General features: G+C 42.8%; 1 protein-coding gene across 1 annotated transcript in view; it reads right to left on the reverse strand.

The window, feature by feature from the left end:
• Positions 1 to 26,953, reverse strand: part of LOC122810835 (bestrophin-2-like) — a 310,332-nt gene that overhangs the window by 64,450 nt on the left and 218,929 nt on the right. The window contains exon 8 of the mRNA XM_044082389.1: positions 4,599 to 4,753. Coding sequence (XP_043938324.1) covers positions 4,599 to 4,753 — 155 coding nt within the window. The remainder of the gene's footprint in view (positions 1 to 4,598; positions 4,754 to 26,953) is intronic.

Here is a 26,953-nt window from a genome sequence, read left to right on the forward strand (position 1 = left end):
TCCTCCTAATTTTAGTTTTCCTTCTGATTTTCTTCCAGCCTTAAATATCGATGGGGATTCATAAAGGTTACCACAAAGTGTAGACTACGTATACACTAGCTATACACTTTCTGACTAGAAAGCACAAAGATGTGCTAGGGATGTTTTTGAATACAGATTGTGCACACTCAGTGCAGGCATTAATGAATCTGGCCTACTGTTTAAAGTCAGTAACAATACTTACGCTGAAGGTAAAAGTGTATTATCTCCTAATAAAGGAAATTATGATTAAGATGCATCGGGGAGACTGCTTATGAAACAAAGAAGGGTGTTATCAAGTCATATGTAACTGGGTGCTGTGTAAATTTTAGACTGGCAGTGCTGAGATACTGAGATCGACCATGTAAATCTGAACGTGCTACAACCATACAGCAAAGTCATAACTGATGCTGAGCAATTATGCACTATAATTACTAAACCAGGTATCGATGGAAAAGGTTACTAAGGATCAAAATACAGCATGTAATGGAACTCGTTGGGCAACACCCAGAAAAAATTGTTGGATTTGCAGCACATGAAGACGGTACATAGTATGGTTGGAGAACTGAACATTGTAGAAAAAGTCGTCTGTAACTTGCAACTGAAGCAGAGACGTTTCTTGATTTTGAGAAACACAAGTCAATATGAATCCCATATAGCTTTTGAGTACTTACAGAGTGATAAGGAGAACATTTATTTACTTATTTATTGACATTTGGTGACCGGGAAAGTCCGACTGGGTCAGCAACCCATTTTCAGTGGAGGCCTGGGGAGAAAACCTCCAGTAGTACAAGTACAATCATTAAGAGATTACACGATTATACGATTATAAAAGACATTAACATACATTTCCAGAAGAGATACAGACATATGTTATACAGTACTGCCAAAACATACATACATTATGTCTAATATGATTTAGCATATAAATAAATTACAGTTTGTGGTAGATTAAAACAGTATTTATCAAAAGAAAATCAGTTTAGTATTTTAACTTGATTTGTGGGCAGCCAAGTTGTGGAATAGAGCATAATAACTTTGTAAGTAAAAAGGGTAGAAGTTTGTAAGTATAAGATATTAGGGAGAGCAAAAGATTCTAGAACTGGTAGAAGAAGTAGGGAGATTATTAACGAGTTAAGAAATAGAGGGGAGGTTAACTTGAGAAGCCAGTTTATGATGTATTGGAGAAAGTTATAGTGAGAGATATGATAGGGAGGTTAATGTGCAAACATTCTGCCACGTATAGGGGAGATGCATCATGAGGGTTTTGTAAGGAGGAGGTGTGATGAAGGATAGGAAGAAGTTTCAATAGTAGTTCTGGAAAGCTTGAAGGAGGTATTACATAGACCATAGAATAGTTGCAGATGATAGTATAAAAGACAGATGTGAAGGGAGAGAGGGGGTAGGGGAGATAGATTAACTATCGTAGTCTTTGCTTAGGTACATGGACAGATGTGAGAGCTGAGGTAGTGGTATGGAAAAATCATAAACCAAGTTACTAAAAACCTGAGTAAAAGGGATCATTATAGAAAAGCAAAATGAAGTTGACATTAAAGTTTTTGGCATTGCAGAACTTGAGACTTGAAACAATCTCTGATTTTGTTCATGGTTTGGTAAAGAAGTTTGATTCTGTGGTGATGTTGCAAGCAGGGTTTGAAGAGACTTGATCTCTTCAATGGAGGAAGTCTCAGGGTTGCAAAAGGTTACAGCAAACATTTTAACAAAGAAGCCACAGGAACACGTTACTGATCACTGTGAGGAATTTAACCAACAGCTTATACAAATGAAAGCACAATATAAAAGAGAACTGACAAAAACTACGGTGCTTGATTTGCAAAAATGAGTATTTGAATACGGTGTTGTAGATGTGCACACCATAGGTGAAAGTCTGTCTGAGTTTACTAAACAATTCTGGGGTATAAAAGAAACAATTGCCCAAGTGTGCTTCCAACATAATTACACTTTTACCCCAACTATACTGGGCAGAAAAATTACAGACTCACAATATAGATTTTTTATGGGACTTGAGGATAAGATGCAAGAGGTTGTGAGTTTGGAAAAGGCTGCAGTTCGAAAGAGGAATGAGCTACAGCTAACACAGGAAGTGCAGATTTTTTTAGTAGTGTCTGGTCCAACATATGAGAAAAAAAGCAAAGTACTCTGTGTTGGAGGTTTCTGATGTGGAAAGGGGATCCACAGCAGAGGCAGATGAATCATATGAAGAACATGGGACTTGAAGCAAAGTTTAAAAAATACATGGCATGTTAAGTAAATGAGTTGTATGAAGGGCATATTACTCAATAGAAAATCCAAAAGGTAACTTGTGAAATTGAGACAACAAAAGTTGTTTGGAGAGCCATGTTACAACATATTAAAACAAATTACATCTCAAATTTAAAAACGAATAGCTGTGAATAAAAATGACGGGAACAGGGTACAGTATTCCAAATAATACATTTTTAAAGTGCAGGTTTGCTAAACTGAACTGAAGAATAAAGTCTATTAAAGAACCCTGTATGGGAGAGCGGGTTCATATAATACGAGCAAACAAGTGAAACAGGATAAACTGAAAAAGAGTGCAGTCAGACTCCGCAAAAAAAAGAAGTGCCAGACACACAGCATAAAAGCAAAAGTGTTGTCTGTGTGTGTACAAAGAAAGAAACTGTAAAGAAAGCAACCAAGAAAGACTTGGTGGTTGCCATGGAAGTCTTCTCCACTGGACTTTTACATAGAAAAAAGTGAATAATCTTTGGGATAAAGGTGTTGTGCCAGCAAAGGCCAGAAACTACCCTACCAAATTTTCATTGGTGACAGGAAGGGAAAGGCCTTTAAAAAAACAGAAAGAAAAAATGTTTGTGGATTGTTTGGCAGTTGAATGTGATGATGATACGGGTAAAGAAACTATCCAATCTAGAAAATTTAGCTTTATAAAATTTCAAAATCTATGAAGTGCTACAAATGCTAGGGCAGTGCTGAATAGATTGCCGCTGGATGGACGGTAGAATCATTTTGCTATTTTACTCCTATCCCAGGGTGCCTTTGGTAGACAACATCCTGACCATGCCTGGATTACACTGCTGAACTGGTTGTCTGACCATGCTGGAGTTGACAGGCCAGTGGTATAAACATGTACCCCGGATCTGAGCTGGGGTGGGTGATTATGTGATTTAGTGGAGTTGGAAGACTTGCCATTCAATAAAATGGTCTGTAGGTGGCGCCAGAAATAGTTGTAAGGTCTGTAAAAGAGGGCCTGTAAGTGGAGCCACAATAACATCAGGTGGAGTAGTGTTTTTCCTACATAGAGGGATGTCTGACTGCAGAGCAGTTACAGAGGGACATGAGTAGGGGTCTAGCCCATAGGAGTTGTATACGAAGGTATCTGATTTCTAGGCAAGGACCTAAGAGAATGTCATAAACTTAGTAGATAAAAAAATTCAGCCCAGGATAGGGCTAGAACACCAGAGAGGTCAACAGGCCAGAAGAAAGATAGCCTGATGTGAGACCAGAGACACAAGCAAGCAAGGAAAGCTTGTGCATTCAGTATAAATGAGAACAAAGAGAACTTTAGCGAATATCAATATAAGCTTAGAATTACTCTAAAAACATTCCCAAGAGTTAGCAAACTTGTATATTGATGTGACAAGTTTACTTCAGTAAAGTCATGATTTAATGTACAAATGCAGCCTTTGTGTACTCTGTGCAAATCAAAGATTTGTAATACCCAGGCCTCCACTGAAAATGAGCTCCTACCCAGTCGGACATTCCTGGTAATCAAATGTCAATCAGCACATTAAATAAATAAATATGGTTTACCTTGCAAAATGAATATAATGAAAAGTGAAAAATGCATATCCACGGTGAAAAATTCCTTAAAGTGTCACTTGTGGGGGTGGTGAGAATTCACGTCACCACATAAAGTAATTAAATCTGTGTAAACTAGTACATTTTTTTAATTTATGTGACTGTATTAGCCAGTTGGCCCAGGTCATGACTGAAAAGTGCCCTTGGACCAGTGAAACCACTCAGTTATCAAACAAAAATATTTTATTTATTTATCCTTTCTTGACTAGGTTAGACCCACTAGGCTAGTAGCCTCTCTCTGGGGGGAGATCTGAGGTGGCATTTATATTACTATAGGAAATTTGGCCAGGTCATCAGGGAGCTTCTCCTACTCATTTCAAAAGGTGCTGTGAGATCTTTTACGTCCACCTGAGATACCACAAACTCAGGCAGACAGGGCCTCCGTTTAATGTCTCATCTGAAGGATGACACACTCAGGAATGCAGCACCCCCCTTATACTGCAGTGCAATGTCAGCAACCCACAGCCTTCTGCACCAAAGGTGAGTGTGGTACCTTTGCCCCACTGAGGCTGGTAGACAGACAAAAGAGGCAGCATAGGACTATTGGGGGTGTAGGATACCTAATTGTATATTCAGGTGGACTTTGTTAGTTTCATTTTTTCCAGTGTACAGATCTTGAAGGCAAGTGGTTAACTGTAATATTCCTTGTGCTTCTCTGGCTGGACAAAATATACAATCAGTTTTATTTTCATAATCAGCATTATAATAGGTGTACATACTTCATGTCAAAGGTTGAGCCCTGGAATGATGGCTTGTGTAGAAGAGAAACAGTTGCAGGTGTGTATGGTGGTCTAGAATTCAAAACAGTCCAGTAACAATCTTTCTCCATCATTGGTAGATCATTGTACATATCATCTACGGCCATCATTGAAACCTGAAAATAAAAAGTGAATATGTGAGTGTTAGATTATAGTTACATCAGACATCTACATAATAAAAGAGTAAGTGCCAAATGAACTGTAGTAATGTAATTCAGTAACTTTAGGTCACGTTATTGTTAACCAGGCAAAAGGAGATGTTCAAAGATTTTTTTGGCCATAACCCAAGTCCATGGGCAGGACTGCAGAATCATAATGTGAATATAACATTGGCGTAACAATACTGACTGGTAGTTGGTGCAAAGGATTAAGGCTAGGAACTGCCACTAAGCTCTATCTTGTACACCAGGGTTTGATCACCTCAGTCTTCATCTGCATACTATGGAACTCTGAGTAATTCATGGGTCACTCCTTAAAGGGAGGCTTGTACCTAGTGGGTTTAACCACGTAATAAACTGATTAATAAAAGAATGAACATAGGTGTACCAGTCCAGTGCCCAGCAAAAGGCAGCACTAGGATAATGATGTAGGGCAGAATTAATGCCCATGAGTGGTTTACTGTAGTATCAACCCCAAGTCCCTCCTCTTTGTGAAAATATTAAGAGTCCCAAATTCACACAGTTGTCAAATATTTATTTCCACTAAATCTGATATCCTGTTCAGAGTCACACAGAAAGCAGAACCTGCTCTGACAAGCAATGGGCAACAGGTTGAGAAACCATCCTTGATGAGACATTAGTCGTTTGCAGGATGTGTTCACCTGTAGCGCTAGGTAATTTATTTGAGTGACCCAAAGTCATTACATGTCTTTAGAATGTGGTATCACAGTGAGAGACCCATGAGGGTGCAGAGGAGGATAAGCATATCCAACCCAGACATGAACTGAATAAGAAAATGTGGGAGGCAGTAATATTAAACACTACTACTATGGCATCAGCCATTTTACTTAAAAAGCGTGAAAAAGCTAGTTTGGTACTTTTAGCCAGTTTATTTCACAAGCTTATTTTGTTGTGCCTCTTGGACTGCTAAGTGTACAGCGAAATCCTGGAATGGTTAGAGTGAGAACCCTTCCTCCCTTCCCAAGATTCCTCTGGCAGCAGGGTTTATGTAATTCTTGATTTTTATTCAAGAATAGGTCTCATTAAAGACCAGCCTTGCATCCTGTGCATGCGACTTGACTTGTACATTGTCAAATTCAGCTGCGAACAACCTGGACGGCAGTCACTGTCTTGGACAGCACTACAGTAGTACCATCCACCAGTATCATGTATTGCTACAGAATGGTCAATGTAAAACTGAGCTGTATATGTATATACATACATAAATATATACATATATACAGTGGATATAAAAAGTGTACACACCCCTGTTAAAATGTCAGTTTTTTTTTTATATAAAAAAATGAGACCACAATAAATAATTTCAAAACTTTTCCCATCTTTAATGTGACCTATAATCTGTACAATTCAATTGAAAAACAAACAAATCTGTTAGGGGAAAAATATCAAAACAAAAAAAGTACAATAAGCTGGTTGTACGTGTGCACACCCTTAAACTAATACTTTGTTGAAGCACCTTTTGGTTTAATTACAGCATTCAGTCTTCTTGGGTACACACCTGCCATCAATTAAAGAGACTGATTAACCCCAAATAAAGTTCAGCTGCCCTACTAGGATTTTCCTGACATTTACTCAGTTGCCTACTACAGCATAAGCCATGGTTCGCAGAGAGCTTACAAAGCATCAAAGAGATCTCATTGTTGAAGACTGTGATAAATATGTGAACAAAAAGCAAATCCAATGAAATCGTTAATCCATCCCAAGAATCGTTAATCCACAAGAATGGTACTTTCATGAACAAACCAAGAGAACATGAATAAATAATATCTCTATAAATCATGATTTATGAATATATGTATTGACCCAATATGTGGATTAACGTAAAATTTCAGTGATTTGCTGCTATATTGCTTTTTTGTTATCAATTCACGCATCTGTACGGTAATATAGTGTTGTGTTTGTTATTTTTTTCATCAGTATACTACAAACGCTGAGTTCTGGAGTTGATCATTGTTGAAAGGTATCAGTCAGGTGAAGGGTACAAAACAATTTTCACAGCATTGGATATACCATGGAACACAGTGAAGACAGTCATCAAAAAGTGGAGAAAATATGAGACAACAGTGACGTTGCAAAGAACTGAATGTCCCTCCAAAATTGATGAAAAAAGAAGATGAAAACTGGTCAGGGAGGCTGCCAAGAGGCCTACAGCAACACTGAAGGAGCTGCAGGAATTTCTGGAAAGTACTGGTTATGTACTACATGTGACAACGATCTCCTGTATTTTCCATATGTCTGGGCTATGGGGTAGAATTGCAAGATGGAAGCCTTTCCTTACACAAACATCCAGGCCTGGCTAAAATTTGCAAAACAATACATCAGGTCTCCCAAAAGCATGTGGGAAAATGTGTTATGGTCTGATGAGACCAAGGCTGAGCTTTTTGGCCACAATTCCAAAAGCTACGTTTGGTGCAGAAACAAACTTCGCATCACCAAAAAGAACACCAGCCCCATGGTGAAGCATGGTGGTGGCAGTATCATGCTTTGGGGTTGCTTTTCTTCAGCTAGAACTGGGACTTTAGTCAAGGTGGGGAGAATTATGAACAGTTCCAAATACCAGTCACTTTTGACCCAAAACCTTCAGGCATCTGCTAAAAAGATGAAGATGAGTATATATCACTAAATACAGATAGAAGATTTGAGAAGGCCAACCCACTTAGGTTCTTCCTTCCTTTATTCATCTGCTTTCACTGTATTTGTGTTTAACCTACTTTATTTTGATTTTCTTAAAAGTACTCAATTGTATTTATTCTGCTGCATTTATTACTGCTTGGTAGTAGCCTGATTAAATTGTAAACTATTATTCTAAGTATTTTGGTTTAAGCACTTGGGCTTCATACAGGTTGTTTTACATTAAGAAGGTTTGTGGTCTGCACTGCTGTGGCAGGACAGGTAGCTTACATCATTCTAAGCTGGGAATTGCTAATTGAAGGCTCAGTGTCTGCTATTCTAAAAGTGCATTAGTTCTGGTTTAAGCACTTGGGCTTCAGGAAAGTTATTCTACATTAAGAGGGTTTGTGGTCTGCACTCTTGTGGGAGGAGAGAGGCTGGATTCTGCCCTTCTGAGCTGGGAATTTCTGGTCACAGGCTTATTGTGCCTGCTTATTTGAACTATTTCTTTCTGAAATTAGTGTGCCTTGTTGATGTAGCATAGACCAGATTCAGGGCTGCTGAATCTAGCTTTGTTTGTATAACTTGAGCACTGCTCCAGGCCATCTTTTTTGGGAGAAGGTTTCCCTGCATCCTAGTAGCAGGAGTGTGCAGTTAGAACTTGTCTGATTGAAGACTGCTGGAACAGGGCTCAGCTTTGAGCTTTTTTTCTGGTTAATTGGGTAACTTGTTTAAATCAGTTTGTTCTTTTTCTATTGTTATATATATATATATATATATATATATATATATATATATATATACACACATACAAAAAATTGCACTTTATTCATTTGCTTTTACTGTATTTTTGTTTCTTCCTACTTTATTACTAGATGCATTGCCTACAACTCTGATCTGCGATATATAACAATAAGTATCCTTTTCTGTGCATTTAAAGTGTTTTTTTGATTGTATCTGCTTTATTTTCTGAAAAAAAATATATACTTGTTTCCCACCTTTCTAAGCTAGTATAGTCCAGTTTTCAGGTTATTGCTGAATTCAGGGCTGTGTTACAAATCTCTGTGTTTGCCCATACCTTACTTGGATAGAAGGAAGTTTCTCTATTCACCTGTGCGAGAGGGGAGCTTTGAGCAGCCTATCTGTCCCTGGAGGAGTGGTTTCAGCCCAGAAATTAGTAGTTTATTGGCCATTTTGGGGGTAATTTCTATCTGTTTCATTTCCCTGCTAGAAATACTACATTTGCCTGGGTTTGCGCGCCGTGTAGCTAGGGTAAAACTATTCCCGGCTCCTCAAAGTCTCCTCTTGAATTTTTCCCGTGAAACTAGACAAACTTTCAACTTAAGCAGTCAAGCCATTCAGAACTCATAGCAAGTACTTATAAACCGTAGCACTAGACCCTCCTGTACTGTACAGAAGAACAAGGCTCTCTATTCGACCTTACCAGCCATCCAATAAAACAGTTCACTGTACCTATCCAGGCATGTCCAAAGGGCAGTTTCAGGTGTACTCTTCAGTCCAACTGGTGAATCTGGGCATTTTGAGGCAATGTTACAACTGCCTCATGTACACAGTCAACCCTCTCCTCCAACCACCTAACACTAATACATGTGAGAGATGCAATTATACAGCCAAACTGGAGGCTAAGCTCTCTCAACCCAAGACTGGATCAGACAGTCAAGAGGAGAAGGGAAATACTTGCATCACACCACCAGTCTCCCCCTTTAAACCAGCACTGGCAAAACCACATGTAAATACACAAAAACATACTCAGAGGCTCTAAATAAAAATCTGCAAAAGCAACAGAGACCTCCAAAGCAGACATCCAAGCAACCTCCACCCACCCAACACAAATCATGAAACACATACTTCACAAAACCAGTGTGCCATGCAATCACAGCTCTTAAGGCAAAATAACATACCCAACATACTAGTAATAGGTGACTCTATAGTCAGGCACACTGACGTCCCACCCACTAGGCTGAATAAGGAGAAGGTTACTGTTTACTGCCTGTCAGGTGCCAGGATCCGTCACATAACACAAGCAATCAGGTCTCACCAGAACAAGTACAAATATGACTCTGTCATTGTCCATGTTGGTGTGGATGACCTGAGCCATACCTCCCTGGATTACATGAAAAGAGACATGGAAGAGCTCTCTGATCACATAGCCCAGGCCGGTATGACCCTGACCCTGAGTAGCATCCTGCCTTCACCAAGAATGATACCACAGTATAAAGAAAAAATTCTCGATTTCAACAATTGGCTAAGTTTCTGGTGTCATTCAAAGGGCATCCAGTGTCTGTCCGGCTGGGATGACATGCTCGACAAGCCACGCTGCTTTGCTAGAGATGGCTTGCAACTGTCACCCTTAGGCTTTCAAATACTGGCCAAGGTGTTTGCCACCCCCATAGTGCCTTTTTTAGGCAAGGCTCAAAAGACAAACCCACTGCCGTAAATAGCACAAGTAACAAAAAAATGAGGGTAATGCTACTCAATGCCAGAAGTCTAAACCTCAAAATGCACGCACTCAAGGCACTCCTCAGTATGGAAACAATTTATATATGTGCAGTAACAGAAACCTGGTTTAAGGCTCCAGAGAGCACCCCGGCACTACCAGGCTACAACTCATACCATACATTTCGGCCACAGAACCTGAACCCAAATACAAAAAGCAGGGACGTATCCATATTCATCAAGAATACCCACACATCCAGATTAGTGGCACAGCACAATGCTTCAGAGATCATCCACGTGCAACTAACAATGGGCAAAACTGCAATTCAAATTGTAGCTTGCTACAGATCACCCACCATGTCCCAGGACCCCCATTCCGTGTTTCTGGAAACACTGGGAAACATAAAAGTCCTACCAAACACACTACAGTAATATTCTTTAATTCTACCTTCTTGTCCATTCTATCAGAATGAAATCTAAGACAGCCCTCATATTATCCCTCTACACAAAGGTGGTAACTCACCATTTTGCTCATCATCTTCCTTCCATAGAACTAATCTCACTAACTCAAAATTTTTTAACACTGTAGAAAAGGCAGACGGTACCTCCTTCTTAATGCAAAACACTATCTCTTCAAACAAAACCAAACAATGTTCTCCTCCTGACACCTACTACTAAACTAAAGGAGTAACCATTGATATAATAATCTCACTTTGATCAACATATCAACAACACCATCAAATCTGTTAACAGAAAATAGGATCACCTACTAGCTAAAAAATTGCTCTCTCATCTTATATCTACTCTCTTTTATGCCAACTCTTTATTCACTAATATGGTTGGTAGAACATGGAATCTGTTACCTAGTGATATAACACTGATTTCATATTCTTTGATATATTGTTTCTTTAGCCTTAGCTTATAAGTTGAATGCTCTGTGTAAAATAAAATAAATAAATAAATAAAAATATTGGGTGATTTAAATTACCCAAACATTAACTGGGAAAACTACTCAAGTACTGACTCACTTGCCCAACATTTCCTAGAATTTATAATCTCAAACACCCTGGTTCAACTGGTCAGCACTCTCACCAGAGGTGACAACATATTGGACCTGGTCATCACCAACATGGGCGACCAGTGTTCCACACCAGAGGTCAACTCCTTGCTGGTTAGATCTGGCCATAAACAAATCACTTTGGATATCCACATTCCGCCCCCACCCCCGGACAAGGGAAGCACCATGAAAAACTTTTCAAAAGCAAACTTCACGTTACTTAAGACCGAGGTGGAAAGTTTCAAAACCCCCATGCTGAAAGATAATGCTGTCCAAGCTGCAAAATCCTTTACTAATGTATTCTACGGGCATCTACAAGAATGCATGGATCGTGCAATCCCAAACAAAACCAAGACTCACTCCTCCAAGAAAAGGAAACCAGTCTGGTGGACTCCTGCCATAAACAAGCTATACAATAGGAGGAGGAAACTAGTACAGAAAAGAGTAAAATCCCAAGAAGGGAAGACATCCCTGATTAGTATCAGCAAGAAACTACAATCCCTCATAAAATCATCCAAGGCGAGCTTCGAAAGAAAAATTGCCAAGGACTCTAAAGATAACCACAAGGCATTCTTTAGCTATGTCAAGAATCTAAATGGCAATGCTCAGATCTGCTCGGAGTTAGTGCAGAATGGCACAAAATACACTAAACCGACTGATATCGTCAACATCCTGGCAGACAGGTTCAGTGCAAACTTCACCCCCCTCTCACCTCCAAAAGGGCCTATAACCATACCTGAAGAATGTAGAGTCCCTGAAATCACAGACACTCAGGTTAAAATAGCCCTCTCCAAAGCCAAAAACACAGCATCAATGTGACCGGATGGTGTCCCAGGCTGCGTCCTACATGAGCTCAAAGACGGATTAACCCCTCACTTAAACACACTGTTCAGACTCAGCCTCCCCACAGACTACGTACCCATAGAGTGGCACACAGCAATGGTTATTCTGCTCCGCAAAGTTGGAGCCACAACAGACCCCAGGAACTATTGCCCAATAAGCCTGACTAGCTTGGTCTGCAAGGCTATGGAGCCCATCATCATGGAATTCATTAACAGAGACATTGGGAACCTCCAAACACTGGACCCTACCCAGTTTGGCTTTATTAAGGGCAGATCATGCCTCCTAAACCTGGTGGATGACTTTGAGACAGTTACCAAGGCTAATAGATGAAGGAAAGGTGGTACACACAGCCTACCTAGACCTCGCAAAGGCCTTTGACACCATTCTGGTATTATAGACAAGCTCACCAGCCTGAACATAAACCCCTACATCACAAGATGGGTTGCCAAATGGCTCACGGACAGAACCCACATGGTGAGAGCTGTGGGAGCTAGGTCCGACTCTTAAATTGGTTACAAGTGGCATTCTCCAGGGCTCAGTCCTGGAACCCCTCCTGTTCAGCATATACTTCTCAGAGGTGCAGGTAAGCACAGGACTATGACTGACCAAGTTCGCAGACAACTGCAAACTAGGGGCTATAATTGACTCTCCGGCTGACACAGACATCCTCCAAAAGGGTCTCACTGAGACAGATACCTGGTGTCAAAATCATGGCCTCAAGCTAAATGCCAAAAAGTGCATAGTCATCCCCTTTGGAAAAAACAAAGTACCCACCAACTACCACATAGGTGGTAGTCCCCTAAATATGGAAAACGTAATAAGGGATATGGGGATCCAAGTAGATAGAAATCTCACCTTTGATAATCACATTGCCAAAGTGGTTAGAAAATCCTTCTAACGTGGCCCACCCAATCACAAAAGGGTTTGCATCCAGATCAAAAGAGGTCATTGTGCACCTCTACTCATCACTCATCACACCCATCATAGAGTACAATGCCCCATTTGGGATGTACCTTACAAGACACCTGCAACAGCTGGAAAGACCACAGAAGTTACCTCACCAAGAGGATCACTGGCCTCAAACAGATGACCTATGCAGCTCGACTAAAGAAACTCCAGCTGTACTCAGTTGCATACCGCCTACTCAGAGGTGATCTCTGCCTGACATACAAGGCCATGTCCAACCCAGAATTGATGGACATGCTCCACCTAAAGAAAACCTTATTCATTCGAACCACATGGTCTAGGGATCTAAACATCACCACAACAATAAATAGGACGTGCTGGAGGGATAGATGTTCATCGTGTTTCACTGTTGCAGTCATTACTCTTGGGTTATCCTGCTGGCAGGCTACCCTCGGTCAGCCAGATTTCCAAAGTCTAGGTCCGGTGTCGGTTGCTGTCGCCTCTTCCCTGACATCAGTGCACCAGGGGTATAAAAGATGCAGCCAACGCCATTTTCTCCAGTCTTTCTTGCCATGCGGTGCCCGAAGCAAAAGCAGTTCACAAGTGCCGGTCGGCCGACTCCTGAGATTTTCAAATCCAAATTTCAGAACTGAAGTCTTCATTAAAGCTAAGTACCCCGTTGGGGAAAACTTTTTTCTTGCTCTAGACTGATGTCAGAAAAAGTTAACAATTGTATTTCTTGTGGGAAGCAAATACCTCATAAGGATTTTCACTCTTACTGTATTCCTTGCCTAGGCCCTGGTCACAACATTGCTAGCTGTCAGTTTTGTGCTAGATTTAACCAACGCCCTATTAAGCGTCAGTTCAATTTTGCATTTCATTACTTTGGCCGAAGGTTTAATTATACAATGCCGTCAGAACAGCCGATGACCGGAGTTTACAAAAAACGCAAGGACAAGGAAAAGGATAGGCATCCGAGGTCCAAAACCGATGACGACAAGGCCTCTGCTAGGCCAGTCGCTGGTTCTCAGTGAGGCGCTTTTGCAGCCCCTGGCGCCCGCTACCTCAGAGCCACAGGCCGCTTCCGACTCCCACATGAAGCCGACTGGGCCTCTGGATACTCAAGGTATTGGACACTCGGAAATCATTCCCTCAGATGGGTCCGGAGCCGCTGAGCAGGCATCGGCTTCTGAGGGTGTCTTCAGACCTACACAACTATATATTAAGCCATCTTCAGCTTCAAAGACAAAGACTAAAGCAGCTCTAAAGACAAAGAAACAAGTACAGCATTCTCCTACTCAGACTGCCATACCTAAAAAACAGATGCTCAAAATAGCCGAAGACCTAATTACTTTGATCAGGTGTTCCCATCCCCCTCCTGATAAGAGGCCTAGGCAAGAGATAGAGTAGGATTCTTCAGATCAGGTTTCCTTTTCCTCTGCTTCCTCTTCTGAACAGGATTATTCCATGCTTCCCTGTGAGGATTTTGATGCTGAAGATTCCATTCCTTCAGCCTCTCTTCCTGAGGATTACTCTTTTGGGGAAACCCTGCATACCACGAGGGAGCATTTTCACTGGGAGAGCCAAGATTATTCTGAATCTAAGTAAAGGCTCAGAGACTTTCTGCTACTTCCTCAGCACAGACCCCTTGCTATTCCACCTGTTCTAGACATTGTAGATGATTTATTTTTAGTGTCCGGCCTATCCCCTGACTCTTTACCCCCTGTGCCTGCTAAACCAGACAGATACTACAAGGTCCCGGATTCTCATAAATTCCTACATAAAAATCCCGCTGCTGACCCATAAACTGTATCTCAGGGTCCCAAAGGAGTTAAAGCTTCCACTGCAAAAAAACCCTGTCCCCTCTGATAGGGATTCTAGGGCTCTAGACAGATGGGGGAAAAAAGTTTACACTTCTGCTACCTTGGCTGTAAGGGCTTTAAATTGTCAGTTTCATATGCTTAAATACCAGCAATATTTAATGTCACTGCTTAAACAGAAATTGTTGACAAATACTGAATGTTCAGAGAACAAGGAAATGCAGGATTTATTGCATGCAGCTGAACAAGTGGGAAAACATACTTTGCAATGTGGTTATGATTCACTGGAGGCCTCTTGCAGGACTGCTGTTACAGGTTCTGTTATTAGTAGGCATGCTTGGTTAAAGGAACAGAATCTGCCTGATCATGTTAAATCAAAATTATTAGATGCTCCATTACAGCATGATATTTTGGTACTAAAGCAGAAGAGCTGTTGAAAAAAAATGGAGGATAAAGCAAAATCCATGCAGACAGTCAAGGATTTCTTACAGGTACAGCCACCCAGGTTTAGCAGGAACTGGCCTTCTAAAAATTGGTCCTTTCCAGTGTCAGACAGACCACAAAGAGGCAGATACAGGCATCCCAGAGGCAGATCACAGCCCCAAGGCTCATACAGGCCTAAACAATGGGGTGCTCCTACCTCCAAAAGTGGAGAAGACAAATCACAACCTTATAGGAAACAGTCCCAATGACTTTCCTCTGCCAGATGCAGGCACTTTTCTTTTGACAGCTCCCTTAGGGGGAAAACTAGCACTTTTTTCATCAAATTGGCAAATGGTTACCCAGGACAAATGGGTCCTGAACATAGTGTCCCAAGGCTACAGGTTCCATTTTCACACCCTACCAAGGTCAAAAGGTATGCCAGACCTGCCACACAATCAATGGACAGAGGCACAAAAACAAATTACAGCCCTCATGGACATGAGGGCCATTCAACAAGTACCACAACAAGAGCAGGGGCAAGGATTTTACTCCAGACTTTTCCAAGTGCCCAGAAAGGACAAAACCTGGAGACCAATACTGGACCTGTCTATTCTAAATACGTTTCTAGAAGTTCCAAAATTCAAGATGTTGACTCTACAGCAGCTACTGCCCATGCTGGGCAAGAAAGCTTGGCTCGTAACTTTGGACCTAAAAGAGGCATACCTGCATGCCCCAATCAGACAATCTTGCAGAAGATACCTCAGATTCATAGCTGGCTCAATGCATTACCAATTCTCTGCACTGCCCTTTGGCTTATCTACTGTGCCCAAGGTCTTCACAAAATGCCTGGCACCAGTAATTGCATTTTGCAGACAAAGAGGAATTCAAATATATCCCTACTTGGACGACTGCCTAATTCAAGCAGACAGCAAAGACATTCTTCTAGAGCATCTGGCGTTTGTAAAAAGATTACTAATTGGCCTAGGGTACACAGTAAATGAAAATAAATCAAAACTAGTGCCCTCTCAAGAGATAATATTCCTGGGTGCAAGCTTAAATACAACTGCCCAGATGGCTTATCTCATGCCAGACAAGCAAAAGCAACTGACTTCTTACTTCAAGAAATTGGCAACAAAAACCCACTTATCTGCAAGGAAAATCCTGCAGGCTTTGGGTTTCATGGCATCCTGCATTCTACTAATTCCATATGCCAGACTGCATATGAGAAAACTACAATGGTATCTAAAAAGTGTTTGGACTCAGCATTGCCACAGCCTGGAGACAGTAATTGCACTCATTCCCTGCCTGCAACAGGAGTTTCGATGGTGGGCAGAGGCCTGTCACCACAACAAGGGTCTGCCATTCAGTTTACCCACAGCCAGACAGACACTGACAACGGATGCATCAGATTATGCCCGGGGGGCCCATATGGCAGGCAAATGTATTCAGGGCACATGGCCTGCAAACCAGATGCATCTTCACATCAATCAAAAAGAGATGCTAGCTGTTCAAAATGCCCTGACAGCTTTCAAGGACCTGCTTCATCCAGGACAGCTACTGATAAAGACAGACAATACTACGGTCATGTGGTACATAAACAAGCAGGGAGGTACACATTCCTACCCCCTCTGCAGACAAGCAATGACCTTATGGGACACAGCATTGACTTTTCAAGTTCACCTGCAAGCACAATTCTTGCCAGGAAAAACAAACACACTGGCAGACGAACTAAGCAGAAACCTCATGGATACCCACAAATGGAAACTGGATCCACAAGTCTTCAGCATGATAACAAGGAAATGGGGATGCCCAGACATAGATCTATTTGCCTCCCCTCACAACTGTCAATTGCAGAGATTTTGCACAAGGATTCATCACAAGCAAGCATGGAAAGTGGACACCCTATCCTTCAGCTGGAAAAATCTAACAGTATATGCCTTTCCTCCACTGCCTCTCCTTCCCAGGGTACTCCTAAAGGTCAGACAAGAGAAGCCAAAAGTGATACTGATTGCACCAGACTGGCCATGCCAGCACTGGTACCCAATCCTAAAGAGCTTATCTCAAGGCCCAGCATGGATATTGCCTCAAACTTCTCACTTGCTGACCCAACAAAACAATCGGATTCTGCACAGCCAACTCAGGACCTTAAATCTGGCAGCATGGCGGATAATGTAGCCATTCAGAACACTCCTCTTTCAAAAGTTGTAATGGATGTTATCTTGGAGGCCAGGAGGCCCAGTACCAGAAAATCTTATGCAGAAAAATGGAAGAGATTCTGTGCTCGGAACCAGGAACAAGGTATTGACACGCTTGTACCAAATATCCCTCAGATTTTACAATACCTAACTGAGATGCTGAACAAAGGCCTTTATTTCTCATCAATTAAGATTCATGCCTCTGACATTTCAGCCCATTACAATACGGGACCACCTATTTATTCTCATCCTTTAATAAGGCAGTACCTCAGAGGGGCCAAAAACATTAGGCCTCCAAGGAGAGCACCAATTCCGGCCTGGGACCTCAATTATGTCTTGAAAAAACTCACACTGCCTCCTTTCGAGCCATCATCAACAGTGGATATAAAATTCTTATCCTGGAAAACAGCTGTGCTCCTAGCAATAACCTCTGCAAGACGAGTCTCGGAGTTACAAGCACTCATGGCTGTGGAACCTTTTATGATTTTTCACCCAGACAGGGTTTCTCTGAGGACAAACCCAACATTTATGCCTAAGGTGGTGTCCAGTGTGGCCCTCAACCAAACCATTCACTTGCCTACCTTTTATCCAAATCCACAGAACAAGGGTGAGAAAATTCTGCATTCTCTGGACATACACAGGCAGTTACGCTTCTACTTGGACAGAACTAAAGCTTTCAGAAAGACTGAGCAACTTTTAGTGTCATATGCTGCAGGATCACAAGGAAAGGCTATCTCAAAACAGACTATTTCAAAATGGATACGCCATTGCATCCATTTCTGCTATTTTCAGCATGGCAAATCAGTGCCAAAGGGCATTAGGCCTCATTCCACCAGAGCAGCAGCCTTCCTCAGAGGAGTACCAACCAAAGATATCTTAGAGGCTGCAACTTGGAGTTCAGTGCACACTTTCACAAAGCACTACCACTTACCTCTTTACTCTAAGTCCAGAGCAGGCTTTGCCACTGCAGTTCTGCAGGGCCTCATAGCCTCTCCTAATCCTATTTAGCCCAGCCACCCATCCTCAGCTTTGGGATTAAACCCAAGAGTAATGACTGCAACAGTGAAACACAATGAACATAGTACAGTTGTGTACCTACCATAAATGTAGATGTTCGAGTGTATTCACTGTTGCAGTCCAGGTTACCCACCCACCATCCCCCTTTTCTTTGCTGGGACTTATCTGCACTTCTCTATCCTATGTGGTGTATTTGCTTGTAGATGAAGGAAATGTAATCTTTGTGCATGCATATTTATTGGCATATTTTTTCAGCCTACCAATTTGGGGGCACCTGACATCTGGGGTAAGAAAAACTGAAGAAAATGGCGTCGGCTGCATCTTTTATACCCCTGGCGCACTGACGTCAGGGAAGAGGCGACAGCAACCGACGCCGGACCTAGACTTTGGAATTCTGGCCGACCGAGGGTAGCCTGCCAGCAGGATAACCCAAGAGTAATGACTGCAACAGTGAATACACTCGAGCATCTACATTTATGGTAGGTACACATCTGTACTATTCCTGTCCCAGAGACTTCCTATGCTTTGGAATAAGATTTCAATCTACATTTGTCAGAGCTCCTCACTAACACTCTTTAAAAGAAACCTTGATGATTGGATGGGAAACAGAAAGTTTACCAAGGGGATCACTTCAGTGGCTCTGCTGGAGAGAGGCACAGGGAACTAATCTAAGGGGGTGGCAAAAGCCAACACATTCTGGCTAGGCTTATAAAAGCCTTCGGGCAGATAGCCTAGTACCTACCTATGAACCTAATTTCACCTTTCAACATGACAATGACCCCAAGCATACATCCAAATCAACAAAAGAGTGGCTTCACCAGAAGAAAAAAAGAAGTTATGTACTCACCATAATGTTCCATCTGAGTAGTTATACTTCATTTTTCTGCAACCTGTGGGTATACGGATCCGTGTCTGATCCGAGCCGGCAACTTTTTTCCTAGCATCTGCTCCGAGTTCCTTCCCTTACACATAATGCCCTACCATCTCCTATCTTTCCTCAGATCGAGTTTGCTGAAATGAAAAACATAAGCAACTCAGTCCAATGAACCAAACCTGAAAAGACAGGACAAGGTCCGGGGGACGGAGGGAGGGAATGTTGCAGAAAAATGAAGTATAACTACTCAGATGGAATGTTATGGTGAGTACATAACTTCTTTATCTGAAGTAGTTAACTTCATTTTATCTGCAACCTGTGGGACAGATTCCTCAGCTACTTCAATCCTGGGAGGCCCTTATGGAAGGATATTCCTGAGCACCACAGAACCAAAGGATGCTCTACCCCTAGAAATCAGATCTAATTTGTAATGGCAATTAGGGAAGAAAACAGGCAGATTAATGGACTGGTTTATGTTTGCTTCAGATGCCACTTTGGGTAAGAAGGAAGGATTAGTATGGAGAGAGACCCTATCCTTGTAAAAGACCAAATACGGAGGCACAGCAGACAGCTTGAAGCTCAGAAACCCTCCTAGCAGATGTAATGGTGACTAGGCAAGCAGTCGTCCAGGACAAAAATTTCAACTCCACCAAAGCTGCAGGTTCGAAAGGAGGAGCCACCAATGCCTGTAAAACAAAGGTAAGGTCCCAAGGAAGCACTGAATCCTTGACAGGTGGACGTAACAGAAAAGTACCTTTAAGAAAAGCTTTATACAGTCTTGAGGAGGCTAAGGCAATGTTGTCTTCACCAATGTAAAAACTGGAAATGGCTGCAAATTGTACTTTCACTGTGGAGGAACTAGCTCCTTGCTGAAAAATGCCAGACAGGAAATCTAACACCGCTGGAACAGGGGCTGTAAAGGGATCTAGTTTTCTTTGTGAGGCCCAAAGCCACCAGAATGGATTTTACCAGGGATGAAAGACCAGGAGTCCTGGGAATCAATGGAACTAGAGCAGCCAGGCTGTCAGCTTGAGGCTGCCCAGATCAGGTGGACAGGCACCAGACGGATGGAAGATTAGATCAGGGCAGGGATCCAGAACCCATGGGGGAGCTAAGAGATGAGACCAAAGGAATGGGAACCAAACCTGATGAGACCAGAATGGGACAATGAGGATCACTTTGCAATGCAGTCGGCAAGCTTTCTGAAGAAACTTTGGAATGAGTGGCAATGGTGGATAAGCATACAGAAGCCCAGGGGGCCAAGCATGGACTAGAGCGTCTCTGGGGACTTCCCCTGGTGAGGGAATCAGAGCGAAGAACTCACTGCACTTCGCGTTAGAAGGAGATGTGAAGAGATCGCAGCAAGGCTGACCCCATTCAAGGAAGATCTCCTCCGCTACTGACTGTTTCAGAGACCACTCGTACAGCATCAGAATAGCCCGACTCAATCTGTCTGCTAAAATGTTGCTGCACCCCGGGATGTGCATTGCTGTCAGAAACCGACCGGTGGAGATCGCCCATTCCCACACTCTCATGGCCTCACGACATAGGGGGTAGGATCTGGTTCCCCCCTGCTTGTTGATATACCAGACAACCGACATGTTGTCTGACTGAATTGCAATCAATCTGAGAGGAAGGACAGTGTGATAGGCTTCCAACGCTAAAAGCACTGCCCTCATCTCTAGAACATTTATGTGCAACTTGGTCTCTGACTGGGACCACGTGCCTTGGACTGTCCTTCCCAAACAGTGTCCCCTCCACCCGAGTTGGGAGGCGTCCGTGGTCACTGTGGCTTGGACTGGAGATGACGCGAAGAGGCATCCTTCTGATATCTCCAGTGAACTTAACCACCAAAGAAGAGACGTCCTGCAGACGTGACTGATCTTGATCGGAAATTCCATGGGCAGGTCTAGCCAAGACCATTGAACAGCCAGAGTCCATTGAAGAACCCACATATAAAGGTGCGCACAAGGGAGAATCGATATGGGGGCAGCCATGGAGCCCAGAGCCTGGAGAACCTCGCTCGCCTTTGGAGACTTGGAGTTTGCTATCTGAGCTATGTGGCAGCTGAGGTGTAAGATCCTGTCTGGAGTTAAGAATACCTTCATCTGCAAAGTGTCTAGCCATACCCCAATGAAGTCTAGAACTTGTACTGGTTGCAAATGGGATTTCTGAACATTGACTGTAATTCCCAGTAGATCTACCAACCAAATGAAGTAATCTCGGGCCAGACACTTGTGATGCGTGTTGGGCTCAACGAAGAGCCAGTTGTCCAGGTATGGAAACACCTGAATACCCTGAAGCCTCAGGTGAGCCGCTACAACTGCCATTACCTTGGTGAACACCCTGGGGGCTGTGGTGAGACCAAAGGGTAGGGCTCTGAACTGAAAATGACTGGCTCCCAGCCGGAAGTGCAGAAACCTTCTGGAGCTTTTGTGTATTTTGACGTGGTAGTAAGCATCCTGGAGGTCTAACGAGCGCATCCGGTCACACTCTCGGAGATAAGGTAGAATGGATTGCAGGGTGACCACCTGGAATTTCTGTTTGGCTACAGACAGGTTTAATGTTGACAGGTCTAGAGTGGGCCTGAGGTCCCCAGTCTTTTTTGGCATCAAAAAGAACCTTGAGTAGACGCCTGATCTGGACTGATCGGAGGGGACCTGTTCGATGGCTCGTTTGAGAGGCAGCTTTGAAACCTCTAGAGCTGCAGCCTCCCTGTGAGTGAGTGGAACATCCAAGAGGTGTTTTGGAATATTTGGAGGGGCAACAAATGGGATAGTGTAACCTCTAGATATTACCTGTAACACCCAGCGATCTGTCATAATGGACTCCCATGCCGCTGGGTGTAAGGACAATCTTCCCCCGACTGCCTCCAGAGTAGGACAGTCAGGCAACCCCTCAGGGCTGCTGACCGGGTCAATCAGAAAAAAATTCCCTAGACCCAAATTCCTGGGACCCCCTCTATCTCTGGGTCAGAGTCGTTCCTGTCCCCCTCTGCCTCTGGGGGAATAGCTGTCCTGAGAATCCCGGGAAAACTGAGATTTTTGGAACCACATCTTCTTCTGCCCTCTTTGATTCCTAGAGAAGGACCACTGAGGGTTAGAGAAGCGGATCCCGATGGCAGACAAAGTCTTCCCATCCTTTTTGCTCTGGACAAGTGTGTCACGTACTGTCTTCCCAAAAAGGGAAGAACCATCGTAGGGAGCGTTGATAAAAGATGCCTTGAAAGGGTCCACAAACTGATACAACCTGAGCCAGGCATGACGCCTCATGGCTATGCCTGTTCCAGCTGCCCTAGCTGCTCCTTCCATGGCATGGGAAAGGAGCCACATTGACGTGTTTGAGACTGACTTCAGAGTAGACATTTTCGCAGAGAACAACTGTCTGTCCTGCAGCGATAAAGACTCTGGGGGCGACAAAGCGAATTCCAAAGCAAGGTCTCACTGAAGCCGGATCACATGTGACAAATAATTCAGCAAACGGATTGAAAAGGTCGCTGAGGAATAGACACACTTCCCAAACCTATCCACCGACCTGGACTCCTTGTTTGGAGGGTGGACTGAGGAACTCTCCTGTGCTAGTTCCTTCTTTGTGGCCGCTGCAACCAATATAGCGTCAACTGGGGCTCCTTTTGACCAAGGTTGTCTGTCGGAAGGGGGAGATAAAATTTTGTCAGGGCATTTGGGGATGGGCTCTACGGTGTCAGGCTCCTTCCATGCCCGCATGGTAATAAGGTCCACTGGCGGAGACACCCAGGAAGTAGATGGGCCTGTGCCAAAGGCCTCCAGGAACACTGACTCATCCCCAGAAGGTTTTGGGGCTGACCAACCTCCCCTCTGGCGGAGGATCTCCATGATTTCTCCGAAGAAGACATCTTCGGGAGGTGACCTGGGGGAACCTTCTCCTTCATCTAAGTCAGTGTCCATAGTGAGGGACTCGGGGGAGTCCAAGTGCCTTCTTTTGCACTTGTGCTTATGGTGACCCTCTTCAGTGGGACTCTCAGAAGGGGATTTGTGAGCCGCAGGGGTTTCCTCAGGGACATTAACCTGGGGATCCTCTGGCATGGGCTGTCCCAGAGACAGGATGAAGGGAGTTGTCGCCAAATCCAGGGGGGCCTGGGTGGTATCCGAGGGGATGGGCTGGGATCTCAATCCCTGGGAGAGAATGCTCTCCACCACTTCGAAGGACAAGAGAGAGTGGACCTCCTTAACACCCAGCAAGGAAGACGCCCTTCCCAGATCCGAAGCGGGGACCGGAGCCGAAGCCAGTGTAGCCTGAGGTCCGAGGGAACGGGTTGGATCCGAAAAGGTTGGAGCCAAAGAATCCATTCCCTTGTGTCCGACTCCCTGTCCACGGCTCCGACAGTCACTCAAATCCGAACAAATTGGATCCGAGGAGCTCAAGGTAACAGCCGGAGTCGAGGTTGGAGGAACCATTGGCGCCGAGCTACCAGCTCCGAAAATTCTCGGATCTGGCTTGTCTGCGCAATGGGGAGGAAGGCCTCACGTCCAAATGTTCCAACGGCTCTGGTGAGAAATGAGACCGGAGCTGTGGAGAAACAGGCCTCATGTCCATAGAAGGGGGACTAAGAAAGAGCTCCCTGCCCGGGGATCTCTTGCGATGTCTGTCCTTTTTCTTCTCCCTATCCTTTCTGTGCCTTTCTTTATCTGTTTCTTTTTAATTGTCAGCCACGCTGACTGTAGATTTGTCTTTATTAGACCCATCACCAGAAGAAGAAGAGGGAGGTTGAGTCCCTGTCTGGGTGGGAGGTTGAGTGCTAGAAACCGAGGCCGTGGCAGATTCCAGCATGGCAGCGAGGAGAAGGCCTTTGGCTACTAACTTGGCCTTCTGATCCCTAAGGTCCCTCGGATTGAACCCGGTACATATAGCACATTGAGTGGACAAATGTGCCACTCCCTAGCAAATTACACACAGAGTGTGATTATCAGCCGGGGAGAGCTTATGGCCACATTCTGTACAATTTTTGAAAACAGATTTTGGCTGATCAGCCATGGTCCTGCACCCAAAATTAAAAATACTACCTACCAGAAAACACACACAAACACAGGTAGGGGAAGGGCAGGCCTAACAACTACTCTACCAAGTTAACAAAACTTTTTTTTTTTTTTTAAACCTATGAACAAGCGATACACTAAACAAGGGGAGTAAGGGAAAAAAATCACTCAGACACACACTAGATTTACGTAATAAGAACACTTACTATCCCTGAGCTCAGAGCAAAGGAGACCACGATGCACACTACTGGCACGGCAAACGAGATCTGAGGGAGGTCAGGAGATGGTAGGGCATTATGGGTAAGGGGAGGAGCTCGGAGCTTAGAGCAGATGCTAGAAAGAAAGTTGCTGGCTCAGATCCGATACGGATCCGTATACCCACAGGTTGCAGATAAAATTAAGTTAACTACTTCAGATTTAAAGTTTTGGAATGGCCCAGCGAGAGCCCAGACCTAAATCCAATAGAAAATCTGTGGGGTGACCTGAAGAGGGGGGCTGTGCATAAGAGATGCCCTCACAATCTGACAGATTTAGAGAGCTTCTGCAAGGAAGAGTGGGCAAATATTGTCAAGTCAAGTTGTGACATGCTGATAGACTTCTACCCAAGAACACTGAATGCTGTAATTAAATCAAAAAGTGCTTCAAAAAAGTATTAGTTTAAGGGTGTGCACACTTACACAACCAGCTTATTGTATATTTTTTATTTTTTATATTTTTTCCCCGAACAGATTTGTTTTTCAACTGAATTGTACAGGATATAGGTTACATTAAAGGTGGGAAAAGTTTTGAAATGATTTATTGTGGTCTCATTTTTTATATTACAAAAACCTGGCATTTTAACAGGGGTGTGTACACTTTTTATATCCACAGTACATGCTTATATACATACATACATATATATATCTACACACACACACACACATACATATATAGATACTTTCCCATTAAACCCCTACCACTTCGCGCTATTTCATTAGAATGGATTTCAGTTTGGCGGGCTTCAGTTTTTAGCTGTAAACCTCAGTATATTGGAGATGTGAATGAAGGTGTGAAGGAGATATGTTTTTCCTGAAGCCAGTAGAGTATTTGTCAGAACCTGGGAGGCCGTAATGGGATTAGGAAGGTTAGCAGCCCTGGTCTTCTGGCTTCCTTTTGATACAAGGTAAATCATGCTTCTTGTTAAAAAGACAGACTTGTTAACCACAATAGATTAAGACTGAGGAAACTATAGTGAAAATCTCTGCACTGAATTATACTTCAGGCTGAAGACTTGCCAACAAGAAAATGAGATTGTTGTTAACCATACTGTCACACCAAGTGACACTAACATTTCAACTTCTTTGCCGTGTAAAATAGATTGAGGGCTGTTACAGTGAGATTTGTAGGGTATCTTACCTTGCACTTATTACTGAGACGTTACTGTGGGAAACCGATTTGCATGAAACACCTGTTCGAAATGTTGTGTGTTGTGTTAAACACTTTTCTCTTTAGTTTTCGCGGGAGTGTACCATTTTTTTTGTTACATGCCAATATATTATAACTGAGTCAGTGGATTTCTTTATTGATGTGCTGGATGTTTATAACCTACATTGGTAATCCAAGCCTGGTTTTTAGTTGTTGTACCCGTTAGCAAATATGTGTGTGATTAAAGACTTGGCAGTCATTCTGTATACAGGTGTACGTTTATATGTGTGTATTATATCCGTTGCATTTCTCGATTCTGCGCTATTGCTGTATGCTTTATTTCTACTACTACAAATACTACCGTTACTGAAATAACATGAAAACATAGCAGCACGAAGTGGCAGGGGTTTAACGGAAAAGTACCATATATATATATATATATATATATATATATATATGTATGTATATATATATATATATATATATATATATATATATATATATGTATGTATGTATAGATATATATGTATGTATAGATATATATATATATATATATATATATATATATATATATATATATATATATATATATATATATGCATACATACACACACCCGCAGATATGCTGTGGAGCTGTGACCCTGTTGCCTGCTTCCATTCTGTCGTCTGCAGCCCGATTCTCCAAGTCTTGGAGGCACCAGCCAAGTAATACTTGTGTTCAGCCTCATGCAGGTTAGGACACTGCAGCAGACTCCCTTTTCATTTCTGTAATTACTGTGCATTTGAGGAATCGGTCAATACTGGAAGGTATTTCAGTTCGGATGGCTCTCCTTTTGTTGACCTCACAGTATTTTAGTCAGTTATAATGGGCCCAATTCTAAATGATTTGTTCTTAATGTAAGCCTGCTGTATAAATAGGCCAACTGTCTATAATTACTTACACTAAAGCAAGTCTTTTGTTATCTGGCCCAGTTTCTCATACTTCTAGGTTGGTTAGCACTGGTGGTATTTTTCCCTGGGCCTCTGCTAAAAAGAGGTTTTAATTCCCAGTGCAGAATTTGTCTGTAAACAAATGTAAATAAACATATTTAATCAACTACAATATCTCCTACTTCTAGGTGTGAGAGTTGGCACTGTTGGTGATGCAAGGGCTGCACCCCACTGAGCTCATCCTTGTGCCTCAGGTCTCCTCAGTGCTAGCCATACAACACTCCAGAGTCCCAGGAATCATGACTGAGATCAGAAAATTCAGTGTTCTTTACAGATATTCCTCAAGTAGCAAATTTAAAAAAGATAGTGTGAGTGCAAATATGATTCCAGTCACTGTTCCAAGTACAGTAACATGCATGTGTGTTGCATTTCTCATGTATTTAAATGAGACACTAAGGCTGGGTATGCGTTCAAGTTATTTATTGTACATACACACATCAGGAGCTGTAGCTTGTACATGTACGTCATATGCTTCTGACTGACTTTTTACTTCTAACACAAACACACACATGCACACGTACATCTC

This window comes from Protopterus annectens, chromosome 9.part0, assembly GCF_019279795.1.
Source record: "Protopterus annectens isolate FY-2018-M chromosome 9.part0, PAN1.0, whole genome shotgun sequence".
Lineage (NCBI taxonomy): Eukaryota > Metazoa > Chordata > Ceratodontiformes > Protopteridae > Protopterus > Protopterus annectens.